This window comes from Sinocyclocheilus grahami, unplaced genomic scaffold (assembly GCF_001515645.1).
Source record: "Sinocyclocheilus grahami isolate Dianchi unplaced genomic scaffold, SAMN03320097.WGS_v1.1 scaffold53.1, whole genome shotgun sequence".
Lineage (NCBI taxonomy): Eukaryota > Metazoa > Chordata > Actinopteri > Cypriniformes > Cyprinidae > Sinocyclocheilus > Sinocyclocheilus grahami.
This window is the reverse complement of record NW_015505232.1, coordinates 1,142,755-1,154,113: the sequence shown is the minus strand read 5'-3', so window position 1 is coordinate 1,154,113 and position 11,359 is coordinate 1,142,755. Positions and strand designations below refer to the sequence as shown.

Genomic DNA, 11,359 nt, shown 5'->3' with positions numbered 1-11,359 from the left:
ACGAGCTGACATTAGGAGTAACTTCTTAAAGTGACAGGACTAATCTGTGCTCCACATGGGCACATAACCAATCTGTGGGAGCCAGAATTCTTGCTGGTTAGTAGGGGATCAAATACTTATTTCACTCACTGAAATGCAAATCAGTTTCTAACCTTTATATAATGTGTTTTTTCTGGATTCTTTTGGTTGATATTCTGTGTTTATCCGTTAAAATAAACCTACCATAAAAATTACAGACCCTTCATTTCTTTTTAAGTGGGCAAACTTACAAAATCAGCAGGGGATCAAATAAATATTTTCCCCACAGTACATACACTCTTTCATCATCACTCAATGAGATCCCCAGATATGCTACTTAGGCAATTTATTTCAAAACCATTTAATGAGAACTTTACATGAATTAGAATCATGCAACAGGAAACCATCAAGCCAGACAAGGTGGATGCAACAAAATAATTCGCAATTTGGTTCCCATCACCATAGATGGTGTGATACTGATCAACTGCCTGCAATTTCTCGGCACTGAAGCCATGTGTTTGCAGACACTGTCTTCATTACTTGTCTAATTTTGGGGTTGAATTCCAGTTGTTGAGGTCCTGCGAAGAAATAAACACTTCCTAGAAAATGATAAAGAAAATTAATTTAGTCCAAAGTGTGAAAACCATGGCCTCAGTTTGATTTAATTATGCAATGTTTGGTTATGTTTAAATTCTCTTTGTTTCCCCTGCGGAAAAAAGATAGACTCATTATTCACAGTTTTGGGGTCTTTTTTTTTTTTTTTTTAGAAAGTTGTATTTACATGATGTATTTTAAATTAATGGAATGATATAAAAAATATCTTCAAAAACCTATCTATTGTATATTGCATATTTATTTAAAGCATTTTATATAATTTTCCAGTTAAAATATAAAAATCCTTAAAACAAGATCAATTTATTGCACAAGATGTTGAGGGATAGAGAAATAATAGAAAAATAGAGAAATACTGGGAAAAAGATAATATCTATAGTAATAAATAAATTAATGTATAAAGTTTTGCTATCATGCTCTATTATGAACACTGAAATTATAACAAAAATATAGAACATTATTTTCACTATTATTACACTTATCCAAATCCTGTTTTTTAAGTAGTATTTTTCTAGCCTTTTCCAGTTAAAATATCTAAACATATAAATTTATATAAATTTACTGCACAAGATATTAAGGGAAGGGGGGGGGGGGATACAAAAATCTCTTCAAAAAATGTATCTACTCTATAAATAAAAAAAATCTGCTGTCTTATACATGCTTGTGTGGATTGTTTCTACAGGGGATACCAACCATCATGAGCTACTGCAGCATCCACGGGAGAGTCAACTCCTGGCCATTCATGTGCGATAGGTTTAGGGAAACCTTCCATTATCTGCCCTACATCTTCATCAAACCTTCACATGGCAGAAAACACAAGCACTTCCTTCAGAGAAAGATGTAAACACTTGGCAAAATAACTGTTAACAAGATTTTACTCAGTTTCTCATGCCTCCAGCATTCTCCACCAATGAAGAAATCTATGAGACGTGTTTCCCGGAAATACAAAGCTGCATCGATGCTCTTAACAGTGGATGGGAATCCAAATTCCGAGATGTTTCTTGGATATCCATGCTTTACCTGGAGAGAGCTCACCTCCCAGTATTGAGGGCCTGAGTGAGACATACAACACTAAAACTATTCCATTATATTTATGATGACGTTGAGCTATGAAAGCCTCACCTTTGAAAACTAGCATGCTGTTTGTGTTTGTGTTCTCATAGGCAGCATCTATGTGAGCTGGGAGGTCAGGCCACAAACTTGTTATTAGTGTGATTCCTATTTGCTCAAAACTGGGATGTACCCGCCAAATAAACCTGCAACAGGAGTATCAGTCAGACACTGTAGTGCAACTGTAGTAAGTACTAAAGTCAATGAGTCAATGTACACACATGGAGCCAGACTACCTGTCTTTAAAGAAAACAAGCTCCTGCTGCATGCCTGTCACCGCGTCGAATGACAGCATAGGATCACATTTATCTGGTGTTTTCGGAGGAAGTCTGTCCAAATTGATTTTCCTTTTACCTTTGACAGAAAAACAAAAGGTAGACAATGTTGGTTCCCACAGAATGTGTTTTTCCATTCAACTGCGCTACTTTTTTGTTATTTATCTATGTAGCTAGGCGGACATCTTTGGCTGTTGCACTTGCGTGTCGCACACTACAGTGTTCAAAAATGCAAAGAGGCTTTCTGTGTGAATGGCTAAGCTATTCTGTCCAAGGAGCTAGAGATGTTATTGTTTTATTAAACATATGAGGGAATAATCACACGCTCTCCTAAACACTTGTGTTTGTTCAATTTTGAATGAATCTTTTAATGAATGTTGTGTTGAAGCAGCATGTCAGGGAGACGCTGTGTGTTTCTAGGCGAAAGCAAAAGCACTTTATTTGGCCTTCCAGAAGTAGATGCATTTAGGAATCTTTAAGATTACTTACAACAGAACAGCAATGCATTTTATGGACGACCGTTTCGTGAACCTAGGAGAGGAGGTAATTCTGACTTTGCTATGACAATCTGGCGCTTCTGAATCAGCTACTGTTTTGTTATTAGTTTAAGTATTTGCTATTGACTGTTCAAATGCGGAGTTTTGCGCATCATGTGTGTGTGTGAGAGAGAGAGAGAGAGAGCGCCGTCACATCAAAGTGGAGTCAGCTGCCTTAACCGTGGCTTGTGTATTGCAAACACATACCAGCTTCATCACTGTGTCTATCACGCGACTCTGTTCCCCTTTCGGGCTTTGTCTTTACATTTATTTTGAAAGATGAAGCTCGCAATTATGGTAAGGGGTGTTACATTTCCGACGAGTGCTTGCGGGGTTCGGCCAATCACAATGCACTGGGTCAGCTGGCCAATCAGAGCAGACTGCGCTTGTCGGAAGGAGGGACTTTGTAGAAAATTAAGCATTTGAGAGAGGCGCGGCATAGAGGACCTACAATAATGTACAGTATTTGATGTATTCAAATACAGTATTCAATGACTATCACTCCGTAAGTATCAGACTATGCCGCCACCTACTGGCATAACACAGGCGTTTAGAATCACTGAACAAAAGTAAACAAGTCTTTTGAATTAATCCACAGCGCCCGTAGCATGTCCCATTCGTCATTTTAGCTTCAAAAGGGTGCTCGCGAGTGCCCCCTTTGCGGCCGCTATGCACCCTCAATGCGCACTTCTGCCGAGCCCGCACAAGACTTCTACCCAACAGTCAAAGCGGCATTACGTCACGAAAGTGCGGACTGAGAGGAGAAGTGCACATCTCCACCAATGCCCGATCCGGGGAAGAAGGCATGTGCCAGGATACCTCCCTCACCATCAAACGGGGACTCATCTTCATGATCTACCGTAAGTGCCACACATTAGTGCTAACAAGTGATGTATACATACAAACACAAACAATGAATTAGAATTTTTTTCTATATAGTATAAATGTATAGTATTCTTTAAAAAGACAAGCTAATGATATTCGAAATGTTATATAATTTAAATTAATTCATATAAAAAAACACATATGTAATTTATTTATATATTATACACACACACACACAATTTATTATTAATACTGTATTAATGTTTCAGCTACTATTCTTTAAAGGTTTCTTTAAAGGTTTACTATTTTTGTAGTATTAATAGATCTATATTAAATATGCACATGCACATGCACACACACACAAACACACACACACAAATATATACATACACACACACACACAGACACATACATACATATGTGTGTCTTTCTACCCAACAGTCAAAGCGGCATTACGTCACGAAAGTGCGGACTGAGAGGAAGACCGTGAGGGTTTAGGGTGCCATTTGGGACAGGGCCATTGATGTAACTTTGTGAAGTCTGATTCATTCTAGAGAATCGATTCATTCAGACGGTTCAGTTTCATGTCAATTCGAGTCCCTGCGCCACTGTCTTCGACTCAGTTTTTTATTATTTGCATTTAGTATACATTCAATCCTTATTCATTTAAAACGGTTACGTGCAAGAAAAAATATTAAATTTATAGTTGTATCATTAAATAATGCCCTCTAACTCTAGTTAGCTATTTTGTTTAGTGTCGCTAGCTACATTTCAAAACAGTTTACATACGTAGCTTAAAATAACAGTTTCCCAACACTGAAACTAGAGAAACTAGAGATGGTTAGTTAGAATATTCATGGACATACCATACCATAAATTTCCTGTATATCTTTGACATCCTGGAAAGACAGTTGCAAAACATTGTGCATGCCAAAATTATAGGCTGGGAACATGATGGCTCCAGGATCTGATGAATGTGGAAGGCCGAGAGAGTGTCCGAACTCATGCACCGGCACAGCGAGGAGGTTACAGCCTTCAGGAGATGTATAGGTATCATCACTCATCATGTGTTATGTCACTTCAGCACAGAAAACATTTTAAGTATGTATTGATGGAGTAGAAACCCTTCATTCAGGGTCTTTAAGGTATAGCTCACCTGTAATGTAAGTAAATACATTTTCAAATTTTCATTGTGTCAGCCATGTGAATAGGCATTAAACCTTTACTACTATCAGTGAACAAAAACTGTTGCAGCTGTCTTCTTCCTTTTTTACCCTTGGCATTTGTTGTTGTCCAGGCCTCCTCATCATCGAAGTGCACATCTCCACCAATGCCCGATCCGGGGAAGAAGGCATGTGCCAGGATACCTCCCTCACCATCAAACGGGGACCCATCTTCATGATCTACCGTAAGTGCCACACATTAGTGCTAACAAGTGATGTATACATACAAACACAAACAATGAATTAGAATTTTTTTCTATATAGTATAAATGTATAGTATTCTTTAAAAAGACAAGCTAATGATATTCGAAATGTTATATAATTTAAATTAATTCATATAAAAAAACACATATGTAATTTATTTATATATTATACACACACACACAATTTATTATTAATACTGTATTAATGTTTCAGCTACTATTTTTTAAAGGTTTCTTTAAAGGTTTACTATTTTTGTAGTATTAATAGATCTATATTAAATATGCACATGCACATGCACATGCACATGCACACACACACAAACACACACACACAAATATATACATACACACACACACACAGACACATACATACAGTGTGTTGTCTGTGTGTTTGTATTGAGGTTATATATACACACATACATACTATATTACTATATTAATATTTTACACATTCTTCAAAATGTCACTTAACATTATATAGTATAATGTTTTGTTAATAATATAAGTTATTAATTTGGGTAATTTGGGCATCAGTCACCATTGTGACTAAATGACACAAATATTCTGAAAGCTTTATACACGTTTTGAAGGCAATCCCATATTGATGACTTTACAGGACTACTATTAACTGTGGTGACTACTCTGTTTATAAATTACGGTTCACTCCCTGAAAATACACACGCACACACAATAGAGTATGACTATTACACCGTTCCATAATTCCAAAGGTCAGCTTTTCTTCCCACACCTTTGTTATTGAAGGAAATGACGATGTCAGCATCACTCCTTCTCTGTCTGCGGAATTTCAAGGGCACTGCTTGAGCCCAAAGTTTCCATGCCTGTCTGAATGCTGTCCTGACCTGTGCAGCTGTCAGCTTTGAGCCGAGTCTGGAGATTCTGAGCACGGATTCATGAGAATGTGAGCCATAATGCTGTGGATTCTGCTCATGAGAGTATGTCAACCTCACCTGTATGTTAGAGTTCTGTTCGTCCATCGCATCATCCTTCTGAATGGCTCAACGTCAGAGAGACCACAGCGAGCTCTTCTCATAGCCGCTATGGTCTGTGGATCCACATCTCCACTCTCTTCCAGGCCAAAGAAGTGTTGCATCTCCCTCAGTTTGGCCTTGAATGAGTCAGGCTCTGCTGCACGCTTCTGTCGGCCAGTTACAGGATTAAAGTTGTAGAATTTTTCCAGGTAAACCTGTTTCATCCAAACCAATTTCAGTGAACAGACACAGAACACAGCAGTCATTGCATAAAATCCAATAAATTCTAAGTGAGCAAATTAATATTTTAAGTAAATTAATCATTTTTATTCACTTCCATGCACTGAACAACATTGTAGATCTGATTTGTTGCTATTTGTAGGAAAAATGCGTATGATGCTTCTGGAAAATTTCATATTTCAATGAAGGGCAATATGATGGTCGAGTTCAATGCTTTTTTTAAAGAATTGTTTGTGATTCATTGATACAATGGGCCTATGTTTATGTGCTTATATAACTATAAGCCTATAAGTCAACCACTTGTCACCACCTACTCGCGCGGCGTAATGCTGTAATATGAAAAAGAACTGAAGGAATTAGAGAAAAAAATCTGAACGATGTTCAAAAGATATGAGACACTTCCCAACGCGAATGCGTTGAAAAAATCCTATTTGTTCTAATTAATCGTATTGAACCAATAAGGAAAATTCACTGATTCAAAACTCTAGTCTAAGTATTTCTACTCTGTTATGTAAAATGGGGTGTCCCACATGAAAAATACTGCAGTATACTTAGTAAACTGTAGTAAATTTTCATTAAATATATTGTTTGATTTACTGCACTTTGTTAACGTATACTACAGTATTAAAGAATCCTCAAAAGAATAGGATGGTATTTTGGTTAGAAGCAACAGTTTGAAGTTAAAACCCCTTGATGGATTTGTTTCTTACAAAAACACAGTTTTTCACTTCACAAGACATTAATTGATGGACTGGAGTGGTGTGGATTTCTTGTGGATTATTGTGATGTTTTTATCAGCTGTTCGGACTCTCATTCTGATGGCGTGAGTAAGTGATGTAATGCTAAAATTGGCCAAATCTGTTTAGATGAAGAAACAAACTCATCTACATCTTGGTACTCATGACGGTGAGTACACTCTAAAAAATGCTGGGTTAAATATAACCCAGTGCTGGGTTAAAAAGGGACAAACCCAGCGGTTGGGTTATATTTAACCCAGCATTTTTTAGAGTGTACATTTTCAGCAAATTTTCAATTTTGTGTGAACTATTCCTTTAAATATGAAGTGAATTGCTAAACTGATTGTAGTATACTATAATAGTACTATAATACAGTTTTACTACATTTTCTATAGTTAATTAAATACAAAATACTAGTTTTTTTTTTTGATAAAACATTTGTCTGACTATATTATGGTAAATTTACTATGGAAAAATTACTATATAGATTACTATTGACTAGTCTGGTCATGATGTTTAAGCACACATCACTTCTGTAGGTTCATTGCTTTGGCTGAGATACATTTGGCTTTAGTGGATTTCCGAAGTTAAAGCTGTTTTAATGATGTAATCTCATTCACAGTAGACACAAATCTATTGCCCAGAGGGCTGTTTACTATAATCGTTTCAAGAATTCCACCGGAAAACACCACATACACAGCAGCTGCTTTTATTTTATGCTGAGAAAACTTACCCTTCAGCCAAACTAAATATATAGACTTGAAAACTATTTTTTAAGACAAGCACAGAAACCTTTGGTAGTCTGCCCATGCTAATGCGTGCGCTGTATTACAGTGTATTTTGAATCATGCTCTTTGTGCAATTATACACACCCATAAAAAGTCACCATCATCACCAGCTCAATGCTTTTACGCAAATCACCACTTCAGAATTTTCACACACAGTGAAACAGATGTTGTAGCTATTCGCGTAGACTTGAATAGTGGAAGTTCCCAGAGACTACACACTAGTGACTTCCCTAAGATGTTTTGAAACATCGTGTGATGTGACATCATATACAGCTTCCTGCATATACAGTACATGAATACATTTTTTGTTTGCATACGTTATCCTGTGTGTATTTGGTGCTTTTGCAGTGTAAAGACGACACTTGATACTGTTGACTTTGGCCTGTAAATCTGATTTGGGAATAAGAAATTAGTTATTCAGATGACTCACATTATATCTCACCAAATGATCTAGTTAACACTGTCATAAAAAAACTTGGTAATGCGGATGGGGTCATATAGCCAAGCCCACACAGCATCTACAGCTCCACTCCTGTAAGCCACAAAGTTCTGTATGTCGCCAATGCATGCTTATTATGTACTCTCAGCTCCAATTAAGACATTTCACCTTAATGTGTTATGCAGAATTCTGCAGTTTTCCCCCCAAACATCAGTGCAGTCATGGTGAGCTGATTGTCACGGCTGTTTATCAGAAGTGTTTCAGATGACTCAGGGATTCTAGTAGAGAATAAATCAAGCACAGATGCTCTCAGCCGTCACTGATTGTCTTTTCTCAGCAAAAATATTGCAAACAGCTCATCTAAATGATGTTGTCACCGCTTCCTTTGCCCACAGAATCTGGCACCCACCTCTACATCTGCTGTTATCAGTAGTGTTAGTAACACATAAAGCTGTTGGTTCAGGATGTAGTCAGGGAATTTTTGTATTTACAACATGGATTTTTCCCAATACCGATCACTCTTGTTAAAATAAAATACTTCCATCTCAATTTAGAGACTGGCTGGTTCTGATTCTGGTTTTTGGTTCTGATTTATTAGAATTCACAATATGGGTTATTTTTTAAGTTACATTTTCAGCAATGCAGCTCGGGTATTCTGAGTATAGTTTTTTACATGTTCAAATACTTCAGACACATAAAGGTGTACTAAAAAGTGTGTGCATGTTTCTGTATTTCTGACTGCTTCTCATTATGCCCCCCCCCCCTCTATTTAAGGGTTAATTCCGTAAAACTGGGACACTTTTTTGCCATTGAGGTGACTGGGAAAATGTCTCAATTAACCTGAATTCACCTATTAGAATTCATAAGGTGGGTTATTGTTTAATTTAATTAATTATTTTTATTATTATTATTTAGTTTTTTTAAGTATTGCTATGACGGTTGATAAGGTGTTCGGAGTGGTTTTTAGCACGCATTCTAATATTTAAATTTAAATATGAATAATAGTAACAGCAAACAGACCATAATATGCTAACTTAAAAAAAAAAAAAAAATGTAAATACATCTCACCCTCATGATCTGAGCAGCTTTTTCCACAGTTTGTGAAAACAATGAAGCTGTGAGCGTGAATGTTACTTTTTGGATGCAGTAAAATGCCCAAAATGCAAACACAGCAGTTCTCTTACATTCACTCTTTCATGCACCACATTTACAAATACAATCTTTGATTGAGACAATAGTTCATTATATTTAATAGCTTTATGTGATTTAATTTGACATTTACATATTAGGTTAGTTCATTCAGCCTTAAATGTTTCATTGATCAGTCTCAGGACAGCTAAGATAAATCTTTATTAAAAGTAGCCTAAATTAAAGACAGATTTACCCAGTTTACCCTGTTCTGATGTGGTTAATCGACAAATAACATGACAAACACCACAATAAATGTGAATATACTATACACAATAATATATGCCAATGATGTAGTTTTCACTATAGGCTACTTTTAATCCCCTTCTAATCGTTTTTTTTCAAGTCACTTAAATAGTGGGTGTGACAAACTATATGTAATGAATTGTGAATTAGCCTAAATGTTATTCTAAATAAATGTGTCACTTTTAATAACACACTACTATGTCATTGTAACGGAAGAGGTCTGACGCAACAGGTTAGTATAAATCAAATAGGTTTATTGGGTCACAGAGAGTACTGGGGTAGGGTTCAGAGGATGTGATGGTGAGGGAATAGTTCGAAGGATATGATGAGCGGGGTAATCCGGGTCTTTGGCTGTACAGGAGCTGGAATGCAGGCAGGAGGAGCACACGCCTCAGCGATCCGGGAACTAGGAGGAACAGGAGACACTTGGAGACGAGGAGACACTAGGAGGAACACAGGAGGTAAGTAATGCAGAAAGTATTCAAATGAAAGTAGTAGCAAAGTCATTGAGACCTCTACGTGTATACGAGACCGGACAGTGAGGTTGCCTGAGGTGTGTGCTTTTATGCAGGCTGGTAATGAGGTGCTTGATTGGTGACAGGTGCAGGTGCTCAGAACTCAGGTGAGAGGGATCGTTGTGATTGGGTGGTGGTGGAGCCTGGCCGATCTGTTACAGTCATCTCATGTCAGGTTTAGGTATCCTGATGATGTCAAGGGGTTTTCCAGTTTTATACAGTCAGAAGCCATGTAAGCAGTGTTGCCAACTGCTGTAGCGTCTGGACCACTCAAACACACAATATATATTTTGTTAGCTAGATTTAACAAATACTCTGTAACACCCCAGGAAGCCGAACAGGCCCTAACGTTCTTAGAATTGACAAGACAGTTGACCCTGAGAGGTCAGCTAAATATCTACAGCGGATCTAAATATTCATAATTAATTATAACTAGTTATGATTAATTATTCATATTTCCCATGAGCTGATTCGCTACACTGCTTTCAATTGAAAGTAGCTAAAACTGGTAGCTAAATGTCACTAGATGACATCACAATGGAAAATTCACTGATCTATATAAAGATGAACGTAGATCCGTGGGCAAGATGAGAACTTAGATAAGGTTTGTCCAAGAAGTTGTTATATTTGTCCCTAAACTTTTGAAAAAAGTCACAAAAGGGGCGGGGAAGTCGCTAAATCTAGCTACAAAGTAGCTAAATTGGCAACACTGCATGTAAGCAACTGAAAACAAGTGTTCACCTGAAATCTCTGACGTCATGTAGAATTCCTCAGTTTACCTGACAGTGTTGCCAACTAATTTTCAGGGGAAGTTGCTAAAGGAAGGTTGATCTGTTTCTAAAAGTTGCTAAATTACGTTGTGATGACATTGCGTGATGACGTTATTACGTAATCACGATGCAAAATTGTGTCAAATCTCAGCAAAAACATATATATTTTATATATGTAAATTTAGATTTGTTCGTAGCAATATAATTGCATAATATAATATTAAAATATAAATAACTATTTTTAAATTCATTGAATTATCGAAAACTTACACATTTTTGAACGATTACAACTTAAGTTTTATACTTTAAAGCAGTTTATTAGTAGTTAGTTAGTATGCTGCACTCTAAGAAAAGTAAAAAATAATGCACAATCTACTGTGTTAATATAAAGGAATTTTCTGGATTTATTCTACAGGTTTTTGTACCTGCATTTTTAATTACGCATTGTATTTTGTGTTTTCGGGTTACAACGGATAACGGATAATGTCCTGGAAAGTTACTAGCACCTTTTCCATTTTTCTGCATATATTTCTTATACTAACTCATCAACAATCGCAGGTACAAGCTACTAACAAAGTGTCTCATAAATGAAAAATAACAGTATTCAATTATTATTATTATTACTATTAAACAATTGCAAATAGC

The 11,359-nt window shown here is 36.6% G+C and overlaps 1 protein-coding gene across 1 annotated transcript; it reads right to left on the bottom strand.

Annotated features, from left to right (window-relative positions):
• Positions 1 to 498: 498 nt before the first annotated feature.
• Positions 499 to 5,913, bottom strand: LOC107583418 (matrix metalloproteinase-18). The gene is made up of 9 exons (XM_016269621.1): positions 5,771 to 5,913; positions 5,551 to 5,699; positions 4,651 to 4,779; positions 4,248 to 4,409; positions 1,977 to 2,094; positions 1,753 to 1,886; positions 1,523 to 1,682; positions 1,324 to 1,427; positions 499 to 596 (listed from the first exon to the last, which is right to left on the bottom strand). Exons 1-9 carry the CDS (start codon positions 5,911 to 5,913, stop codon positions 499 to 501), a joined length of 1,197 nt encoding a protein of 398 aa, XP_016125107.1.
• Between the last annotated feature and the right edge of the window lie 5,446 nt (positions 5,914 to 11,359).

Bases quoted from the DNA above. Each gene is read 5' to 3' on its own strand.
- LOC107583418 (XM_016269621.1), bottom strand. From the start codon at position 5,913: ATGCAACACTTCTTTGGCCTGGAAGAGAGTGGAGATGTGGATCCACAG. The intron at 4,780-5,550 runs GTGTGGGAAGAA...CACTTACGGTAG, and splicing joins CATTTCCTTCAATAACAAAG to ATCATGAAGATGGGTCCCCG. The intron at 597-1,323 runs GTTGGTATCCCC...ATTTCTTCGCAG, and splicing joins TGCTGCAGTAGCTCATGATG to GACCTCAACAACTGGAATTC.